This window comes from Lathyrus oleraceus, chromosome 6 (assembly GCF_024323335.1).
Source record: "Lathyrus oleraceus cultivar Zhongwan6 chromosome 6, CAAS_Psat_ZW6_1.0, whole genome shotgun sequence".
Taxonomy (NCBI): domain Eukaryota; kingdom Viridiplantae; phylum Streptophyta; class Magnoliopsida; order Fabales; family Fabaceae; genus Lathyrus; species Lathyrus oleraceus.
Genome location: NC_066584.1, coordinates 500,242,803 through 500,266,282, shown reverse-complemented (window position 1 = coordinate 500,266,282; position 23,480 = coordinate 500,242,803). Strand labels below are relative to the sequence as shown.

Here is a 23,480-nt window from a genome sequence, read left to right as displayed (position 1 = left end):
ACGATTGATCATATGACTCGAAACTTTATTTGGAAGGTTACTTCCACCACTGAAATTGCACGCCCAAAGAAGTTTGGTGGTTTAGAGTTCGATCAACTAAATATCAAAATGGTCCTCCTCGGTAAGTTGATTTGGGATATGCTTCAAAATACTTATAAATTTTGGGTGTGTCTCTTATCTCATAAGTATTTGTCTGCGGCCTCTATACTCCCCCTTTATGCCAATACGGGTACCTCCATTTAAAAATCAATTATTATATCAAAGAATATGTTAAAAGATGGATATGACTTGAGGCATAGGTCAAACTCATCATCCTTCTAGTATAGCCATTTGACTTCTTTTGGCCCCTTGGTTGATTTTGTTGACTATGTGCGTATACATGACCTTAATTACCTCAACATACACCACTTGTACACCCAATTACCTCGGCATATCATCGTTGAGCTCACTACCAAAAGTCTTTGCTTCAATCCTAATGTATAAGATGCTTTCATTTGGTATGATCATATAAGTGTTACTTACATAACTAAGAGTGACTATTCTTATATCCTTCGCAACAAAGAAGATTTACATGACCCCAACACGAAAACTCAATATTGACATTGGATCTAAAAACTCTTCTTTTTTGCCTTGTTTGTCACTGCTTTGTTCCCACACACACTCTCTCTTCTTCATTGGCGCAATATAGTCTAATCAGCCATGTGTTTTAGATTTGGCCTATATGATGAACATTTCCTTCATTGTGTTTGTGACTATAAGAATTTTAGAAATCTTTAATTGTACCTTGAGTTTAATCTTCTATAACTTTTCTTGACTTGAGATAAAAATATTTGGATAAATAATGAGATTCATAATATCGTCATAAACTATTTACCGCAAGACGTTGGTGGGCTTTAAGATGTTGTAACTCCACTTCATGGTGGACTCCTTTCGCGCATGCTCTAGTAAAACTCAAACATAGCAAACAAACAACTGATTCATCCAGTGAAATTCTCGCCACTTCTGTTACATAATATTAATGTTGATGGAAGTTGTAATGACACACCAATCCATAATTACTTTGATGGTACCTTTCGCACCTCTTCTAGGATTTAAAATTATAACTTCCTTAGTTTCATATCAAACTCTTTAAATATTCTCCAGACAGAATTTTGAATAATTCATAAAGGATTCTCATTAGTCAAATGTGTGGGAATTATTGACTTGACATGCTACAGAGACTCTTGTCTCAGTATCATCAACCTCGTCGAGATCCCTTGAATAATTATCATAAACATGTTGAGTTGATTCAAAATATTAAAGATATTTTAAGTGAAAATATCAAAAATAGAAGACAATTAAATTATTAATTTTAGATTAAATTCAATACATCTACTAACTTTGATCTTCCGGTCCACGTCTTCACTCCTTCGAAATTAACTAACATCCGTAGTAAGAGTTCATTTTTATAATTTAGTCTTTTTTATATCTTCTTTTTAGTTTTTGTAAAAAATAAAATAAAATAATGATAAATAAAAAATCACAATGAGTTAGAAGCTCAACATTGTAAATTTTAAAAATTAAGGTGGGACATGACTCACTATAATTACCCACACTTCAACCAATATACCATAAATTAGAGATATCTACATTAATGTCATTTTTAATTTAATTAGATTATGACAGAAAATAGAATATACAAAATAATAAGAGAAAATAAAATATGCATACTAAAAAATATATATTTAAGTTAGTGGTATCATTGAATAGACATACTTTAAGGGAGAAAAAACTAAAGTATATTTGAATAGATGGAATGTGACAGATGGCGGGTAGGTAATGAATAATGAAATTCTATTATTAGTATTTTATAAATAATGGATAAAATTGAAATCCTTCAAATCTTTTATTTTTTGTTTAATCTAATCTAAGATGTATTCTGGAAAATAAAATATTTTTAATAAAATTATCAAACAAGTAAAATCTATATTTCATTAAGTTGCATCAATATAAAGATAGTCTAGAATCCAAGAACAACAACATCAGCCACATAGGAAAGTGAGAGAACCATAGGTACTGCATTAAATATCCTAAAATCCAAATCAAGGGAATGTCCTTAATTTGTCATGTTATCAACCACTTGTTTTCCCCAACCACTTCCAATTAACACACACACAAATTATCATCAATACTAACAATAACAAGATTATTTCCACACACTATTATTTTGACATTATAATAACCATGATTACAACATGATTCATAATACTAAAACATTAGCACTTCATTACATTTACCATGACATTTGACAAATCCACTTATTTAGCTTTTTAACTAAACTATTACAACACAACATGATTTTCATCTCTCGCTTTATGATCCTCCACAAACCCTTTCAAAGATGCAATGAAGTAGAGAACATAAGTTGCACCCAAAACAGCAGAAACAGAAACAAATATCTTTATAAGTAACTGAACTTCAAAACCTTTTTTTGTTGATAATAATGGGAGTTAATATGTTGGTTAACTGAACTTACAAGTATTTTAAAAAATTAATGAAAGTTAATTCTTTAAAACTTTAAAAGTACAATAATTACTTTTTTAACATTTTTTATTTATTTTAGATTCTTTAAGAGGTATCATTAAAGCACAAATTAACAAATAGGTGTACATGGATATTGTATTCTACTCTAGTAACATTTGTCTAATCACCAAAATGAACAACAATAGGACCTTGCTCTCGAGAAAGGAACAAATTAAAATGAAACAATAATCTTTAGATACTCCAGAGAATAATTGAATTGAAAAGGACAGCTTTTTCCAGAGAATCTTCAGATATTCCATAAAAATCATTTTCAATGTGTAGTGTCAAAAATAAACCGCAAAATATAAATGTAAAAATACCTTCATGAATTGAATCTAGCAGAAAAATGAGACTCATAAACTGGCTAACTAAAGTCGGTTCCTAGCTAAAATTAGATACTACTGTAACTAGGAAAGACTCCAGTTATTAACATCTATAATATTCCAAATTTCAACAAAAGGGACATCAAACAGTTCAACATTGCAGCTTTCCCAAGCTACTGAATTAACTGATACAACTATGTTCACGGAATCAGGGTTCAGTATAATCAATTTCTTCAAAATCTAATGAATTTGAAGAAAGTAAAGAGCTGGCATTAGTAACAGGTAGTTCAGTTAAGAAAGACAAATTTGCAGAGTTTTTTCTTTTGGAAACTGTATTTTCCTTCTTTTACCATCAAATCTATGCAAGCATTAAAAACTAGCTAGGCAATTTAGCTCCAACAACGGATGGAGCTTCACCTCTTGCCTGTTTCACATAGGAAACATATTCACCATAGTGCATAGTGAATAAGGTGCTTTGGTATCTGGTTAGATGTATGCTCTTCCTGAGTGACTCGGTGATTCTACTGTTGCAGCCAGCTTTACGTATCAAAGAATCGATGGCCTCTATTACAGTCCAACCTGAAACCCAAGCAAAAACATGGATAAGCATGGGATGCATGATTGGTCTTCCCACCCATTTTTCACCACAAACAATTAGGGCCTAACAAATACTAAGGGATTAGGAAGAGCAAACAGACTCATAAAGCTGAGAGTAAGATCCAAAATATCTTAACGATCAAATTTCAGAAATTATTGCAAATTTTGGTAAGTTTAAAGGGTCAAAGTGCTCGAATTTTAAACTTAAAGCAGGTTTTCTAAAACTGGCTTTAGATGCTTATTTGCATTTTAGCCCTAATGAATTTATAACTAGGAAAGGAAAATATACTCTTAAACGTTCACTTTTAGCAAAACTTATGCTGAAAGAATCGAATAACTTTTCTAAAAAACTATTGGAGACTTGTTTTGTGCACTATACAAGGCAGCTACTTTTGTATGGAAGAATTGGTTTGCACTTTTTGGGCACTATTAGCCTGCGCTTATACTTTGGAACGTAGATGGTTTTTGGTATAAAGGTATCATCAAAATCAGGAAAGTCAAAAAATGTAGAAATGTGTAAGTTGCATTTGTTTGCAGTCCTATGGTACACTTGGTTAAAGCAGAATGCTTGTGTATTAGTTACTAGTTTGACTTCCCAAATGTTGAACAATGCTCAATGGCAAACATAAGTTACCTTCATGGGCAGCCACTTCAGGCAGGTATGTGGCACTTCGCCTGGTGTTATAGTCAGGGTCAGAAAATTCAATAATTATACCATGTTTTCCTACCTGCAAGAAAGAAACTCGTAGAATCTGAATGTGTGAAAGACAATACAGTATAAAGAATCTAAAACAAAACCATAATAAAATCCATCGAAACAGAGAGCCTTCTCCCTGTCCACTTTCTTAATTACGGACCTTATCACCTCCATCTCAAAGTTCGTAGTAAGACTATTCTCAAAAGCAATATACAAATCAAATCCTCCAAAACGGGCTTAGACAAATAACTCAAAAAGTTAGTAGTGTCATATGATTGATATTAGATCTAGGCATCTAGCCTTAACTTCCCCGTCCAATTGTGAGGGTGAGTATTATTTTATTAGAAGGCAATATTTTCATCTAGATTAAATTTAATGACATGAGTCATGAAAGAGTTGGCAAGAAATGTAAACTTCAATGATAAAAATTATGAATGAATCACATATAATGACACTTAAATTCTACTTGTTTTCTAACACGAGTTAGATTAAAAAGAAACGAATTAACAAAAAAAAGTGGTACTTCAATTCTACTTATGCTCTGTCAACTTGGTGGTAAAAAAACTCTTGAAAACATTATACAACAATCTTTTCAACATAAAGCAATTTGAAATAAGAACAATAGCCTTCAAATCTAAAAGGCTAATAGCATTGAGCCGTTAGCTTTAGACTTTTTACACCTAGAAGATAATAAAATAAGTTATGATTTTTAATTAAAAGGAGCTGGCTAAAAGTAAAAATGAAAGTTTATGATTTAATTTTGAAAAAGAGAGTCTGGTGCTTGGGTAAAAATACGCGTCGGGTCCATTGTGGATCTATTGTAGAGCAACCTTACTTCACATTTGTAAGAGGGTGTTTCCACAAGTCAAACTTGTAACCTTTTTTACAAGACCTACCCATATTTTTTTTACCAACCTACCCATAATAATGTAGCATCTTTTTCTGCAATTTGTAATAAATACTGTATGAAAACATTGATTAATTTTCTCTCATGAATGATAAACCTGTAAAATAATACGAATTGCCGACAAATTTAATACCGCATCCAACTTTTTTAATTCTTGTGTTTTACTAAACGAGGTTCTAATTTAGGGACACAGATAGTAAAAGATCGAGATGGAAATAAATGATTTTATGCTAATTTGAACAGGAAAGTAGTAGTCTACTATAGGTTAAATAACATTTCTACATTCATTTTCTGTCCAACAACCAAATCAAATAAATTAGTACATACCTCCCAATCAAGGTAATCATTAGCAGTTTCATAGTTGGTAAGAATAGAGACAGTGCACTCCAGTTGAGGAAGCTCCCTAGCCTCTATAGGTGGAAACCTGCGGTCCCTAAGAGCGCTGCAAGATAAGTGATAAATTTACATATTTGAGGCCACTCAAAGGTCATAGAAATCTGAAAGTTGAATTACACTTGCCTGAAAACTTTCTAAAATAAAAGGGATGATATTCACAACTCCAATGAACCTTTATGCTCAAAGTTCCATTTTATATAAGATAAAAAAGTATATGCATTTATTCATGGTAAATTATATGTAATCTCGCAGTTTGAAGTTTGAACCTGTTAAGTATACAAGCACTCGAGGAACCTTTCCTTAAAATCTGGCTATCAAGGGAATAGAATCGAACCACTTAAATGATTCATTAAACCTCCCATACTATTTGATGAGGGGCTTGGTCACCCCATAATACCCAAGTCCCTACCCTAGCACCTCTCCAAGGAGCCAGCGTCACGGCTGCTACACTCAACGACAATTAACTCAGCCTTAAGGGTCCACCCATCTGTAGGTAGCCTTTTCCTAGCCACCGAAAACCAAACTCTGATACTAATTGCTAACTCATAAGTATCCAAGCACTTACAAAAATCTGCCTTAAAAACTACTATCTAACAAGGGAGAAGAACCAGGCCACGTAAATAATCCATTGTGCATCTCATAATACTCGGGGGTGGGACTTGGACACCCAATAATACCCAAGCTCCTAACTTAACCATGTTCATTAATTTCACTACAAAAAGGTACTTTTCTAATGAATTGTCCTTCAATTACTAACACACAAACACACCTAGTTAGCGCATAATCTCTGAAGCCTTTGATCAAACCACGTGCTTCTAGAGAACCAATGCATCCACGAAGACGAGGCTCTCCACCATTTACCACTTTCTTCCATGTAACAAACAAGGGGCTGAAACAAAGCAAAATTTGAATTTAAAGTTCTCATTTAGTATATCAAAGCAGCAAAGTTTCTTCTCATTTAGTAGATCAAAGCAGCAAAGTTTCATATGATTCAAAAACTATTTAATCATCCAACATTTTACATGCTTGATCATCAAGAATTGATGGCTGGATCTATTACTTATAATTCTATAAAAAAAAAAATCACCCAACATGTAGCTTTAAGTGTGTGTCACTTTCATAATTGATGTCAGCAGATCTATCAAATACACTGATACACACCAAGTAGACTCTTAATCTTCAAAACATCCTCCAAATAACAGTCATAAAACATTCTACTTCAAATATAGAAATACACGAGGATAGACACGAAGCTAGTGAAATGAAAAAAGCCATGACCAATAAGCACATTGAAAATAGAACAATGGCCATATACTTCAATTTTGACAAACCAGACCAAATATTAAGTAATACCCATCACAGTTTTAAATAACGGTCGCGTTGCGGTCGCTCAAAGGCTTTCGTGATTTCGGCCGATTATGATGTTGCGATACATATTACGGTTGTCGTGGTGTGAATTAACCAAATTTCTTTTTCGTCATAAAAATAGTGAATAACCGTATCAGTATCGGCACCTTCCAAAACCGTTTTGTCGCAGCTTTTTTTTTGCAGTAATTATTTTCTAAAATCCTGCTACCCATATTCTGAGACATATATGTTTAGGCCATTACTCTCCGGTTTTTATCAAGAATTTAGTTTCATGACAACTACTTTCTAAGACTTATTCCCTCTATCACAAAAAAACATGCAGTTACCTCGCGAGTTAGATTCACACAGTCACAAACACAAAGGGAAAATTGAAAAGGAATTACTTTTTCATCATACACGGCAAAGTTGAAACAAATTAAAAAAGGAAAATTCACACATCAACAGTTGAATTCTTACAAGTAAACCGAACATGCAACAAGTATTGCTAACTGAACATTTAAAAAAAACAAGGAAACTATCTAAAGAGAAAGAAATTACTGTTGACCATCCTCGAAGGAAGGAGGAGGAGGTTGGTCACCATTGTAGTGAGCAACGAGTGTGTCGAAGCAGTAAACAACCATTTCTTGATTCGCCGTCACCATTTTCGATATTTTCTAGAATTGTTCAGAGGTTTTGAAATTGGAATTCTGAATCGATTTCAATCGGTTGTTGTTGAGAGGGTTTGGATTGGGAATTGAAACCCTAAATAAAGTGAGAAGCTTTCTCCTTTTTCACTTTTCTGCAAGCAACGTGCATTTTACGCAGGTTTCTAAATTATTTTTCTTTATAGTGTGATTCTTTTGTCCAAAATTAAATTAAAACATGAAACTAATTTTCATAGGGATGTAAAACTATCCGAGGAAAAAGGAGATGCATGAAATAATTTTATATTATTTTCGTCAAATCATATTAATAATTTAATAAGTCTTGTTTTAATTTTTAAATTAAAAAATATTATAAATTAGTTTGATAATTTCATTGTTTTATCTTATTTAATCATTTTTGTCAATTTCTAATAAATAAATTTAGATCATATTTATATTAACGATTTTGATGTCACGTCACGTTATCAGAACTTAACATTTTTTATTGTCAAAAGTTAAAGAAAGAAATCGAATAGAATAACCGAAGTGAAGTTAAGAGACTAATTTGTAACATTTTAATTAGAAAACAAAAATAGAATATTAAATTAAATTAAGAGACTTTATAATTAATTATGCCTTTAAAATAATTTGAATGATTTGGTATATTAGTGATTTTCTACTTAACACTCCTTTTAAAATTTCTTTACATTAACATTTGATATCCATTCAATTGCAACTGTATTTTGTACAATAATGTTAAACTCGTATTGACACAGTGAACAAATTAGTTTCATTACTATATTATTATTTTTAAAATTTTAAAAAATATATTAAAAGACTATACTAGCATAGGATTGTAAATAATTAAAATGTATATAAAAGTTTAGATAAAAATACAAGTGAACAATAGTGTAACAAATAACTTGAATTGAAATTATATGGTAAAAATATGCATAAAAAACAATTATATCTTGTATTCTCGATAATTTTGGTGTGTCAAACTTAAGTTTCAAGCTAATATTGCTTTCGCCTCTCTCAGAGTTTCATTTAGAGACGACCGATAATTTGATAGTGGTTGTTCAAGACGCGTGACTGGTGAAAGACATTATCCGGAGAATATCAAACTTTATCCAATTGTTATGTTAGTTTTTCAATTGTGCTATAGGAAAAATTACTGGAAAGGGTATGTTGGACTATCTTAGTCTTCCTTGTCTTAAGAATGTGTTGTCAGTTGATGGTCTTACTGTCAATCTCATCAGCATTAGTTAATTATATGATCAGGATTTAAGTGTTAAGCTTAATAGCGAAGAATGTGCTATTCCAGATAAACAACACAATCAACTCATGAAGGATTATGTCTTTACTGACTACTGCTACATGTGGTCTCCCACTGATGAAAATCAACTTCAATCATGTTTCATATCTAAAGTTGAAGAAACTAAGTTTAGCAGATGATGCTTGGGCACCTGAATCTCAAATGCATGGGGAATACTATTGCAGAAAAAAAGTTATTATAGACATATTTGATCTCAAGATCGAAAAAGGTAAAATTTATGGAGACTGTTAATTTAGGAAGAAAACCAAGATGTTCAAAATCTTACCACTACTTATGTTCTTTAATTGCTTCATATGGATCTTATGGGATCTTATGTCATGTTACTTTTGTTGTTCTTATACCTTTTTTTATAGAGAAGATGCATTTCATTCCTCTTCCTAGAAGGAAGAAATGTTTGACCAATAAAAGGTTGGGCGTCAAATAACGAACAGTTATAAGAGTCGCCTAGGCAGTCTCATGACGAGAGAGCAAAATGCATGTTGAAGGTGACACCCATATTAAAATCTCTCCCCTAATATCCAAAAGAAAGTCAAACCTTCTTATCATGCTCCCAAAGAAGATACAATAGTAATCCTTGAAGAGGATAGGGCAGGTGAACACTTTTCGGCAATGAGGAACAACCATCCCCCGCAATCCTTGATGTGGACGAATCATATGTTTAATGCCTTAAAGTTTACCAAGACCAGCCTCATTTTTCGTGAAGACTTTTCAAGAGATTATAAGGTCATCTGTAGCACGACACCCACTAAGTTGTCTAACTTGATGGAGAATCACTTGCTAAAGAGTTTGCTGGTAGCGCAAGTCCAACGCGAAAACCACACCTAAGTGGTAAATGAGCTAAAGTCCCATCTATCCATTTCCAAGGGATGCCTCTCTAAAGGTCAGGAGACAGTGAGAACCCTAGTTAACGAGGATGGGGATTTAAAATCCAGACTCATAATGGTGGCTATAGAGACTCATTTTCACGTTGCATTAGAGAAAAACATGAAGGAAACTCTTTAAGAGGCGGGTTGCTCCAAAAAGAGGCTAGAGAAAGAGTTATACACGCTTAAAGATGAATAAGTAGACACATGTGACCGCAACCTTGAGATGGATATTGAGTAAATGACATTCCTCTACCCTGAGTTTGACCCAAGTTAGTTGAATTTATTCAAAGTGGTCCATAACGACCAGTTGGTGGAAGAATATGGGGTGTCGCCTTCCATTGAGCTTGGCAAATCTCTTGATTGAGGCACTCATATCGAACCCCAAAGATGATAATATTCACTAATATCGCATTTCATAAGAAATGTAGGTCCTAGAGAATAGCCATTAAGGTTAAGGCTTTGTTATTTATGCCCTTTGTGGTATTTTTTTACCTGTGCCTCTAGCAGTCTTTGTAATATGCCCTGGTTTTTTCTGTAATTATTAACTGCACCCCTGTCACACCCGAGTTTTTTTTCAAATAAATCAAAAACGAAATCGGGACTTGACCGTTTCAAAGAAACGAAATAGAATAGTCACCACCAAATTTTATTGGATTTCCTCGTTAAGAGGGGAAAAGAGAAATAGTCGATAAAACCCTTAAAGAAAATAAATGCACACAAGAAGTGCAATACGAATAAAAAATTGGTATCGCAACCGAGATTGGGTTCAAATGTAGGTTATGTAAGAGGAAGATATTAACATCGCTCACGTCCATGGTACTCCATGGGAACCATTTAAGTTGTCTACATGTGTTGTCTATTTATTTCTGCTTTATTTTCAAAAGAGTGTGAAAGAATGAGATTTTGGTTTTTTATTATTATGCTCGCCGAGGATTGGGGCCACTACAACAAAAATGATTTTACGCAACAACGGAAAACCGCAGCCTAAATATATAAAACCGTAGTCTAAAGCTTTAGAGTACGATTTTTTAACCGTGGAATAAACGGTCATTGCCTATTCGTTTAGAGCGCGGTTTTTTTATTTCTACCCACGGATTCTGAACACCGCCGCCTTAAATATAAAAGGGCTACGGTTTTAGTAGTAATTTAAGGCTACGATTTTTAAATTGCAACAAAATATAGCCGTCCCCTAACATAAGCAAGGCAACGGTTATTAAATGCAACACGTAGAAACCGTAGCGTAAGCTGTAGTTTTGCCGTAGTTTTACTAAACAAGGGAATCATAATCGTGCGTAAAACACAGGAAAAAAAACAACAATTTCTAATTAGCAACTCACATGAAAAGAGTTGCCTAAAGATTGAAAGAATAAGACCCACACACTGCATTGCAACACTTACATGTTTTTATCTAAATAAAAAATTACATGCAAATGTATTGGCCGATTATTTTCAACACCTAGATATAATCAAGCTGAGAAATTTAGATGTATTCTACACAACGATCATAATAAAAGAGTTATAACTTGACTTAAACATATTGGTCTACCTTAGTCTTAACATCTAAAATTCAAATCAATGTCAAATACAAAAAAGAATATATAAGAGGGGAATTTTATTACCTATGATATATTCTTGAAAAGTTTTGAGAAAAAAATATGATACAAAGAACATAAGGTGCCTCATTTTATAATAACTAAAATTTAAAAAATTGTATAACATTCTAGTATAATATCCAAACTTGCACAAACTAGACTTTTGCTAGTGGTACATCACTTTTTATAATTTTAATGCCATGATAAAAAGGCAAACAAGATACTCCAGACCTAAAACCATTTTGTCCTGCTATGTGAGACAGCCTCGCATAACCAACCCAAACCCCAATGCTAGACAAAAGCGACACACCAATTTGCTACGCCATGCAGTAACCCAAAGTGAAGCAAAAACTCCTAGATCATGCACAAGACCTGAGACCATGATCAATCACCATATTGATTAGTAATTACTATACTTTTTATATATGTTATATAAAAATACAAGTGACTGTAATATAGTGCGATGAAAAAGAGAAATATACTAAAATTGAGTTGGACAAGGTAATTCCGACCTAAAACCGCTTTCTCCTGCTATGTGTGACAACCCTGCAAAATCAGCTCAAACCCCTACACTAAACAACAACGACACAACAACTTGCTATGCCAGAGCCACCCAAAATGGAGCCAAAACTCCTAGAAAACCAGACCTGAGACCATGATCAATCACCATATCGATTAGTAATTATTGTACTTATTCTATATGATGTACATAAATAGAGGTGATTGTAATATATTTTTGTCTTAAATCAACCTAACTGGAGTTCATTAAAACTTTAGCTCAATCAATTGATTAATAATATGTCATGGAAGAATTCAATTACATTAGAAGAAATAATAAATTACATACTCGTTGATTAACTTATTATAAAAGATATTTTGAATCAATCATCATCCAGTTTTATTATTAATAATTAACTTTGTAATAGAGAGAGAGATATAAACAATAAACAATAATACTTATCAATCATAACAGGACTAAGATCATAAAATTAATTTATTCCTAAACAATTTATTCAATACCTATCAGGGGGGATTAGAAAAAAGTGATGAATTAGAACTCTACAATAATAGTTATCAAACTATAATATTACTATTGATTGCATGATGTATACATAATTTATCAGCAGAAGCTTATCTATAGCCAATTTAGATTTATGGATAGTGAGATATAGATCCAATTAGCAAGTCATCCAACAACATCTCATATATGCATTAAGTCATTAGCCAATAATAGTTTTAAAAAGTAGGTTCCATAAGTGCATATGTGCATATGAAGATGATACAAATATCTTATAGGTAGTAGCATAAGTCCATAACTAAATATCTTGTTTAGCATAAGTAAAACAGAGGAATAAATATAGTTCCAAAACATAGAATGAAAATTATGAGTTTTAAAGAAATGAGTATCATAAATGAATGAAGTAAAAGATTAGAACAATGTAAGAAATAAGATTTGTTCTTTTTGTCAAACCAGGAGTTCATGCTACATAGTAATGTTATCAAACCAAGCTGAAGCCAAAGGTGCTTTCACCATATATATGTGGGTACGTTTTTTGCATTTCTAATTGTTTTGGATTCTAACTTATTTTTGTGTATATGGTTCTATCCATTTTTGCAATTATTCACATCCATACATTTTTTAAATGCAATTCACATCTATACGGTTAAGTTAGTTGTTGGTTACATAATTTATGGTATACAAGCATATTAGAGTTCAGGAAACTGTTTCTCTCACAAGATAATCAAATTATGCATATTCTTCTACGTAAAACTCCTTATCTATTTGTCCTATATATTCAACCCTGTATAGGACAACAACCTAGCCCTCTTTCAAAAACAAACATATGAAAAAAATTAATAAATAGAGATCCTTAATATTTAAATTCCAAAACCAAAGAAGATGAATTCACTTACAAACTTGATAGAGAGAGAAAATCAACTGAGCAAGAGTGTCTTCCCGCAAGTGAGAGATCCCTGAGCGATTTCGCAACCGAAAGAGGGGTAGAGAGAAATATTGAGAGAGGAATGGTATGGTGTTTGATTGATTACTATGTGTGTGTGAGAGAGAGACAATCTAGTGTTCTAGAGAGAGGGTTGAACGATGGCACCATAGATTTTTAGAGAAGCTACGGTATCCATGAAATAGGTTTTGAGAGATCTGATTTCTATATTTTGGAAAAGTGACGCGTATGTCATTTGGGTAGACTTAGTATATCTTGTCCTGAAAAAGTTTTTTTTTTATTGTTAAAAAGAATAATACATGTGTTACAGCTTAAAAATATTATTTATTTATTTATTTTAACATTAATATTAATTAGATAAAAAGAAAAAAAATGAATATGGGCAATTTTGTGTTTAAAACGCACATACGACTATCTATCCGTATTATATATTAAATAGGGGGCGGTTTCATTTTGCCGACATGTTAACAACCGTGGGCCGAAAGGAATAGGCAGCGGATTTTTATAAAAGAGTAAAATAAATATATAAATTTTGCAACATTTAAAATCAGTTGCTTATCTTCTTTTAGAGTACGGTTTTTAAGATGTTGTCTATTGTTTCGTTGCCTAAAGTAAAAAAATGGTGTAGTGGGCCCTTGTGTCTACGTATCATTCATCGAGTGATGAAGAATCAGAGCTTTATAGTTCGGAGTAGAAAATGTTTGTGGGTTAGTTGATTTTACCTTTGAGAAAAGGGTTTTCAGTGTGATGCCCTAAGACTCAAAAATGAGTTTGATGGGTGTGTTGTTTTTACCTTTGAGAAAAGGGTTTATGAAAAAAAAAAGATGTTTGTGATTAGATTGCATTAAAGTTTATGGACGGAGGTGAATATTCTAGACATCAAGTCAAACGTCTTGTGTCTAAAATAATCAGAGTAAAGGTAGGAGAGCTTCATCCTTACTCATTCCCCACCACTTAAGGCTCGTGGCGCACAATATTAATCGTAGTTTTATTGTTTTTTTAGTTTGATTATGAAAATTTCGTTTGACGTTTAATCAAGGGTTTATTGATTTGATTATGAAATTGGTGACGTATAATGGATATACAAAGTAACCAAGCAAGAAAGTAAAGGGTCTCATTGTAAGGTAGCCCAAAAGAAGGTCTTATGTGTGTAAAAGTGACCTAAGCTAACAAAGGATAATGGCCTTACAGTCATGTCTCCCTAGGGTAGTTCCATGATGTCATTCTTACAACAGGTATATATGTTACATATGAAATCCAAAGTTGAGGCAAAATATCAAAAGATAGGGCAAGGCCTCCAAGTAAAGGGCCTAAATGAAATCATATAAGTCCAATGGTTGATTGCAAGTGAAATGCATCTTTTTGGTCTTATAATTTTATCATGTTTTTGTTATTTTTAATTGTATGATGATAATGATTAAATGACAATAATAAACATACATCAAGAGTATATACAATGATGATGATGATGATGATGATGAGTGCTTGAAAGTAAATTACAATGCAATAGACATAAAAGTAAATCACATGGTAATAATAACAATATCGCAATAACAATGGTTAATAGTATCAAAGTTAGTGGTTAGTTAAATGTACAGAGTAAACATTTGAGGATTATCTATCCATGGGTAAAGGACTCAAAATATGGCGCATCAAGGGATAACATTGATGCAAAGTATTGAAGATAATCTTTGATCATCTGATAATAGATTTGAAACAATGAAAGTTATGCAAACCCAAGTCCATATATAAATGATTTGACAAATGGAAGATTGTATCACTCAATGATTATAAGTTAATAGGTTAATTAATGTACAAGTTATATACAAGTTAAACATATGAGCATAAGTTTTAAAGGGTTAGTAGCTGATGGAAACAAGACAAACAAAATGAAACAACAAATTAGTATCATAAACATGGCTTCATCTATGCACCAAATGACTTGAGTATGGTTAAATAGAGGCAACATATCAATGCCTCAAATTATCATGAATGATTCATTGATCATTCATTGATGGATTTGAAACATTAAAGTTTTTATCAACCCTATATAACCAAGGTCATGACCAAATAGACCTCATTAACCATCATCAATCAAGACATGGAAAGTCAACAAAATAAGTGCAAATAAAATAAAACAAAGGTGGAATAAAATAAAAGAGAGAAAAATAAGTCAAGTTTGTGTTGAAAATGTTTTGATCATAATAAAAATAAGGGGTGAAAAAATAAAATGAAATGGAAAGAAAATAGTTGGAAAATAAGAAAAAGGGAAAAGAAAGAAAAGGAAATAAAATGAAGTGAGGGCGTTGCGGGTTGAACCCCTGACCTTGGTGTCGCATCCTGCGAAAAATCAACCGGCGAGCCTAAAAATAAAAACACACAGAGCCGCCACTAAACGTTATTTATCCCAAGATAGGGAAAGGAAACGCTCAGAGAAACCTGGAAAGACATGGTCTCGCGACCAGAGAGAAAAGGTTCGGGAGTCGGTTACGCGAGGGGAAGGTATTAGCACCCCTCACGTCCGTCGTACTCGACGGGATCCACGTTCTAGAAAGATAAGGTTGCTATAAACATACATCACACACACACGGGGAACGCAGGTGGGGTTAGGAGGAACGAGCTCGATAAGGTATCGCACCTTATGCCTACATATCTTGTCTGGAACAAGAATCAGAGCCACTGTAGTTCGGCTTACGCACGCCAAACAACACAAAACAATCAAACAAACAAAGGTGGCAAACATGGAGCCCGACAACCACTTGATGGAATTACGTCGGCATCCGAACCAAAACACACTCAAAACGGCAAACGTGGAGCCCGACTGCCAATCACTGGGCTTACGTCGGCATCCGAGCCAAAACACACAGTCAAAACGGCAAACATGGAGCCCGACTGCCAATCACTGGGCTTACGTCGGCATCCGAACCAAAACACACAGTCAGATAACAAGTAACCGCACGCAAAAAAAGAAAAAGGTTGCCCGGAGAGGTCTCGCACGACCCCCTGCCTACATACCTCGTCTGGAACGAGGATCAGGGCGATGTAGTTCCCCTGAAAGGGACTAAATTGCTAACCAAAAACCGGGGAAAAACACGACACTAGGGAGCTGAGACTCGAGCCTAATGTTGTCATGCAAAGTTAACCCTAAGTTCGGTTTTCTATCCTACTTGCATAAGCAAACTAACCTAACCAGGAAAGAAGCTAGCACACAAGCATACAATCATATATCATCAAATGAGAACAGGTATCTCAAACAAGCATGTCAATCAGATATCCACATAACACGCACTATAGCCAAACAAGGGGCTCAATCAATCAGGTTTGACTGCCTAAGCAATCGTCTGTACAGGCTGTGTTTGCTCTTAACCTTGCCATTACGAGGCTAAGGTGAAGCAGATGAAAGGATGAAGTGAGGATGAGACCTCACAGCTCTTATCCCTAACCAGGGAGAGCTGACAAATGAGCATGGGTCCAGAATAGGGGAACCCTTCTATACTCGATGACTCTGACACGACAGATCTTGGGCTTTTGACCTCAATGCTACAACCATGTAATGGGAGCAAGGAGAAGACTCACTGAATAGTGGGGGACAGGTTGCTTGTCCCTACCTTCCACCAATTGCCTTACTTGAAGGGCTTTTCCTGCTTGGCTTAAAAATAAACATACACAAGCATTGCCTCTTAAGGAGGACTTCAGACAATTTGCCCGGCCCGGTAACAGCCGGGTCTCCAGACTACATGAAGTTTTAAGAAGTTACCTCAATGCAAATTACTTATGCAAAGCAAAGCAAAGCAATAGTTCACAAGGAACTGAGCAACTAAAGTACCTGGAAACAATCAAACTCAGTCAGTACTCAAGCAGACAAACTGTAAACAACAAACAATTAACCAGTCAAACTATACAACACAAAGCAAGCTCAAGGCTTAAGCCCAAGCTTCAACACCTGCAAAACAATGTTATGTTAGTGTACAAACATCCACAACATCAATTAAAATGGATTTGGACCATTATCCATGTGCATTGCTTTTTAATCCTGAAAAATCAAGCAAACATTAGCAACTAGACCACTAGGCCAAGCCTAGGGTCCAAAAGCAAGAAAAAATTTAAAACAGCAAGGCATTCACCAACCAATCTCAAATTAAAGTCAAACAAGAGCAAACATCATTGGTCTCATGTTTATATCATCCATCATGCTCATGTTATGCACAAAATAATCCATATTGGTTCAAATGAAGCATCAAACATACAAACAGAAGTACTGCATTCAAATCCATACCAAGACACATCCAAAAATTCTCAAATTAATTACACCTAAACAGAACCTAATCAAGGTCTACCATGTCAAATTTGAGCTCAATTGGGCAAATGGAACCATGTCAATGAAAATCAACAAAAACAGACACAATTTCATGCTCCAATTCACACCATCAATGCATACATCCACTTCAAAAATTCATATCTCATTGGAAACTAAAAAGAAATGGATGAGACCAAAACAGGGAGGTCCTAATTTGTGTCTAGTTCATGCATATCAAATTTCATGGCCATACAATACAATATGAGGATTTCCCAATCAATCTACCAACATGTATCACATGAGCTTGCAATTTCAACAACCAGAAATGAAAAATCAAGATTAAATTGAAAATACAGTGAAAAATCCTACAAAAATTCATCAAGCATCCTAACATGTCAACAAGTCATCATGCAAAATTTCAGCCAATTCCAACATGCATAGGTCATCCAATTAAATTCAACAAGTTGACATCAAGAGGTGTGACACAAATTGTCACACCTAAGTTCCAGAATTTGCTGCTCTCTAACCAGGTATCAAAAATTCATGAAATTTACATATAAATAATCCTCAATGAGTCAAGAACCACCACAAAAATTTTCAGCCATTTATTTTATGATATGAGTATTTCATGATCAAATTGCCAAAATGTATCAAAATGTGACATACATTAGAAAAGCCTATGCCAAATAAAATATTTGCCAAGCACAACTTTGACCAATAGGTCAAAAAAATCCTACACAAGTCAACAAAGTCAAGGAAAAAATCTCCATATTTTTAGGAATTTTTTACTATTTTTTATGAATTTTTTAAAGTGTTAAATATTTTTTAGAAATTAAATGAATTAATTAAAACTGCACAGTGGCAGTATCGTAATTCTTCTTGGCGAGGGCGGGAAACGCCATTTTCAAATGTTTAAACAGAATTTTGGATCAAAACAAATTCCAGCATCGTCTTCCACAAGCGTATTTCAGAAAATGAAAATCATGATGAACATCGAAATTCAACGAAAATGGCCGTGCATATAACCGTTGGATTCGTCTCAATGAGAGGATCATGAATATCACACTATTTTTCACTAACAGTTCCTAAATCTCTCGAATCGACTCACTTAGGGTTTGTGTTCTTACTTTCAAACTTAGATTTCTCACGCTACGATTAATCATTTTCTAAACCACAAACAGCATTGAAACCTACGTGAAACGCTCTTCAAAACACATATAATTATGAAGCATATGGTGATGATCGATTTTCACTCAAACCTGGAATGGCAGCCGCGATTTTGATGCTCTCAGCGCTCTTTTCTTCAAAACAGAAGTAGAAACACGATGAGGAAGGTGATACGTGCGTCCAGTTCCACTTGATGTTGATCCTAGAGTCTTTAATCCGAAATTGCCATGGATGAGGTGATGATGAACAGTCGCGTTTTAGCCTTCCACCTGCTCCAAACTATCCAAACAGTTGAGGTTGATGATGATGTGGATTCAATGCAACAAGAATCACGAAAAATGATGGAGAAATGATGAAGAATTTTGAGATTGAAGCTTTGTGTTCTTGATGGAATTTTGAGAATTTGGAGAGTTTCTAGATCCAACTTTGGGAAATGCAACTTTTTGTTATGATTAACCAATGATTATGAATATATATGTGCACTTAATCCAAGCTTAATCCACCTAATTAGCAATTTTGACATGTTAAGTGGAATGGTAATTTTGTAAGTGAGGGCAAAATGGTCAATACACAATGACAGCTAGTGCCAGCTGTTTTGACAGCTCAAGCAACCCCCAAATGCCATATGTGATGTGTAGAAACTATTCCCATTCCAATTGGTTGAGTATTTCTCAAAATCATATGTGTGTGGTAATTGATCCATTTTTAGCATTTCATTTTTCAACCCAAAACTCAAACCATGTGCATTAACCATGAAATGAATATTCAAACACACTTAAAATGCCATTCCTGAGGTGTTGGAAAAAGTCCCATCCAAAAATTCCAATTATTTTGACATTTGGACAATTTTGCCCCTGGTCCAATTCAGCTGTCCAGTTGAAAAGTGACTTTTTGCCTTGGCCATTTTTGAACAAATCCAATGATGCACCCTCAAGGTACATGTCAAATGGAGTTTGTGCATATAAAGAACTTGCAATTTGGACAAACCATGTGGAAGTTATGGCCTCCTGATTACGGGTCTTTTCTGAAATTCAATGAGCCATATCTTGCAAACCACACATTGGATTTTCAAGTTCTTGGACTTTTTGGAAAGGTGAGAACAAGATCTACATCTGTCATGTTGAACAATTTTTCATTTGAAGCTTCCTTGGACTTCTGTTTTTGAGGTCAAAAACTTTCCATTTTTGGAAACTTCAATTACAAGTCACTTTCTATTTTTGGCAGTTTTTGTCCTGACTTGATTTTCTTCATTCTTGAACTTTGAGATGTCATATAACACTTGTTCCAACATGAATGAAGTGTATCCAACTCATTTCCACCTCCACATCCATCAGATCATGTACAGTTGACCACAATTGACTTTTCATCTGACAGATGAATTTGGCAATGCACAGATCAATTTGAACCCCAGTCTTCAACTGAAATGGCTCAAGGGTAAAACCCTAGCCTCAATAAGCACAATATAACCCTAGAATGAACCTCACAACCATCAGAAACCTCATCTCCTGATCCAGCCCTGATTGGCCCAATACAACTGATTAGGGTTGACCAATGGTCAAAACCCTAATCTCAAGGAATCTTCTCCAATCTCCTGATGACATCCAACCATGATGATGATGATGTATCAATTCAAACAAGATGAAGACCAATATCCTTGGAAATCATGAAACCCTAATTCACAGTCCAATCCTCAGATGGCCATGATCAGTCAATAAAACCCTAGGCTTGCATTTCCTGACTTCCTCATCTTCTGATCAAGACTTGGGAAGATAGCTTGCACACGGTAACCACATGATATGCAATATGAAATGCCTAAAGTCCTAAGATGATATGCAAATATGTTAATGCTAGTCCCAAGAGAGGAGGGCAAATTTTGAGGTGTTACAGCTGCCCCTATTCAATCCACTGTGAACCTGTCGATACGAAATAGCCTCGGCTTTCGGATGATCAGGGTGAAGAGTGATTGAATACCAAGAACAGACGAACAATTTGCACTCTGATGGGATAATAATTAACAACGCCCGTCAGCATCGGCGAAGAAACAAACTCGAAAGAAACGTCGACCTGGATACCAAAATAAATGGTAACGCAGGGATAACCATGGCCTGATCACCACACATCCACTCGGGATTATTATTCTCTCTTCTTTTTTCCTTTTTCTCGAACCCCGAAATTTTTCTCTGCTCTTTTTTTCATTTTCTTGAACCCCGAAATTTTCTCTGCGCAAACGACCCTCGGATCTCTGCATTTGAACCCCGGAACTTCTTTTCTTCTTCTTGGTCTGAAAACCACCTCGGTCTGATCACCGGAACACTGGCCTGAATGCCATAAGTACATCGACCTGATCGTCGGAAACTTCTTCGGTCTGAACACCGGAAAATCGGCCTGAACGCCACTTCGGTCTGAATACCGCCTCGGTCTGAATACCGAAAAACTGGCCTGAATGCCATAAGTACATCGACCTGATCGTCGGAAACTTCTTCGGTCTGAACACCGGAAAATCGGCCTGAACGCCACTTCGGTCTGAATACCGCCTCGGTCTGAATACCGGAAAACTGGCCTGAATGCCATAAGTACATCGACCTGATCGTCGGAAACTTCTTCGGTCTGAACACCGGAAAATCGGCCTGAACGCCACTTCGGTCTGAATACCGCCTCGGTCTGAATACCGGAAAACTGGCCTGAATGTCATAAGTACATCGACCTGATCGTCGGAAACTTCTTCGATCTGAGAATCGGAAACTGGGCCTGAACGCCACTTCGGTCTGGATACCGCCTCGGTCTGATCTCCGGAAAATTGGTCTGAATACCACAAGTACTTCAACCTGATTGTCGGAAACTTCTTCGATCTGAGAATCGGAAACTGGGCCTGAACGCCACTTCGGTCTGGATACCGCCTCGGTCTGATCTCCGGAAAATTGGCCTGAATACCACCTCGGTCTGAACTCCGGAAAATTGGCCTGAATACCACCTCGGTCTGAATACCGCCTCACTGGTCTGAATACCATAAGTGCATCAACCTGATTGTCGGAAACTTCTTCGATCTGAGAATCGGAAACTGGGCCTGAACGCCACTTCGGTCTGGATACCGCCTCGGTCTGATCTCCGGAAAATTGGCCTGAATACCACCTCGGTCTGAACTCCGGAAAAAATCTTTGGATTATCGCTCCCATCTTCGCTCGACAGAAACTTTGATGCAACATCACCTCTCAAACTGTAACCACAGCTTGAGACTAGCATATGCTTTCAATGATGCATGATCGATTTTTCCTGCGTAATGCTCCATAATTATGGAAATGCTACGCGATTATTTATTTTTATATGCAATATGCCATGTTATTTTTTCATGACGAATGCATAAAAAAAGAAATATCCCCCTCAAGGGACTCTTCTGGGGAATACGAGACACTCTGCTGAGGAACTCGTCACCACTCCGGTTCCGCCCTGCTGGGGAATAACACTGCCGCTGGGAAAAGGCAACCCTTGCTGGGGAAGAACCTCCTTTGCACCCAACCCTCTTGAGGAACTGCTGGGGATAAGCACCTCCAACACTCTGTGGGGATACAACAGTCTTTGACTTGCTGAGAATATCAATCCTGACTCCGCTTCGGGAAAACCCTCACAGATACCTGCTGACTTCACTGGGGAAATACTCACAGAAGCTCTGCTAGGGGAATAGCAACCTCCAGGCCCAACTGGGGAAGCATCAATCTAATCACCTGCTGGAGATAACCATCCTGATCCTGCTAGGGAAACATATACCACTCCGCTGGGGATTACCCATGCAATCCATAGGTAGCATCAACTCAGCTGGGGATGCAGAAATTCGTCCACTATGGGAACCCGTTCAATCCACTGGTGGGATGAACACTGTTGGAGATATATTTCTTTGAAAAGAACCCGCTCCACTCGGGGAGAAGCAACCTCCTGGCCTGGCTGCTGAGGAAACACCGTTGTAAACCCGCCGGGGATAATCATCACGGCTCGGCTGGGGAGCTAGTCCTACGATTCTGCTTGGGGACTTAGCTGGGAAATAAGAATTTCCGGACTCATCCGGACCTTTTCTGCTCCATCATCTTGTATTCCAAGCCGCTTCGTGCTCGACGAGAACGTACTCATGGGAGTTATACAGAAATTTCAAATCTTTCGACTTTGAAGAGTCTTCTTGATTATTTCCAAAGGTCGTCGGACGTCGCTCGTCGTCTCTCCACCGTTCCTTCCTTCGTCCCTGACCGAACTCTGCGGGGAATTGCATACTTTCAAGTCTTCCGACTTTGAAGAGTCTTCTTGATTATCATCAAGGATCGTCGTACGCCTCAACGCCTTCGTCATTTTTCATACACTCGTCCCTGACCGGTCTCTCTGGGGATCTATTACAAAGCTTCCACATCACAACCTGCAAGTGAGTGAAAATATCCAACAGTTCCTGCAAAACAGATCGTTAGATAAAACCGTGCCCCAGGCGTGTCAAGATTTCAACACTTGGGTCACTCAACCTTCCAAATAAGATTTCACACTTTCAATCTTATAAACATGCATTGGAAGGGACCTGTATGTATTAAAATGCAAGATTCTTTATCAAAAAATTTCTGGATGTTTTTGTAATCAAAGCGGTAATGAAAAACAAAAACAAAATTATTTGACTGAATATGCATTTTATTGATTGGAAAAGTGCGGCTCAAATGAGCAATACAAAAGGAAGCAATTCCTGAAAAGAGGTAATTGCGCTCAAAAGGAAAAATCTATCCTAATGGCAATGTGAAACCCGTAATCTCATCGAGTTCCAAC

General features: G+C 35.7%; 1 protein-coding gene and 1 long non-coding RNA gene across 2 annotated transcripts; both read right to left on the bottom strand.

The window, feature by feature from the left end:
• Positions 1-2,985: 2,985 nt before the first annotated feature.
• Positions 2,986-7,781, bottom strand: LOC127091336 (uncharacterized protein At2g38710). The gene is made up of 5 exons (XM_051029949.1): positions 7,388-7,781; positions 6,252-6,371; positions 5,414-5,528; positions 4,117-4,210; positions 2,986-3,464 (listed from the first exon to the last, which is right to left on the bottom strand). Exons 1-5 carry the CDS (start codon positions 7,489-7,491, stop codon positions 3,262-3,264), a joined length of 636 nt encoding a protein of 211 aa, XP_050885906.1. The 5' UTR covers positions 7,492-7,781; the 3' UTR covers positions 2,986-3,261.
• Positions 7,782-11,331: 3,550 nt separating this feature from the next.
• LOC127096607 (uncharacterized) lies at positions 11,332-13,498 on the bottom strand. Its single transcript, XR_007792747.1, has 3 exons — positions 13,182-13,498; positions 11,780-11,914; positions 11,332-11,639 (listed from the first exon to the last, which is right to left on the bottom strand). It is a non-coding gene; the product is annotated as an uncharacterized LOC127096607 (long non-coding RNA).
• Between the last annotated feature and the right edge of the window lie 9,982 nt (positions 13,499-23,480).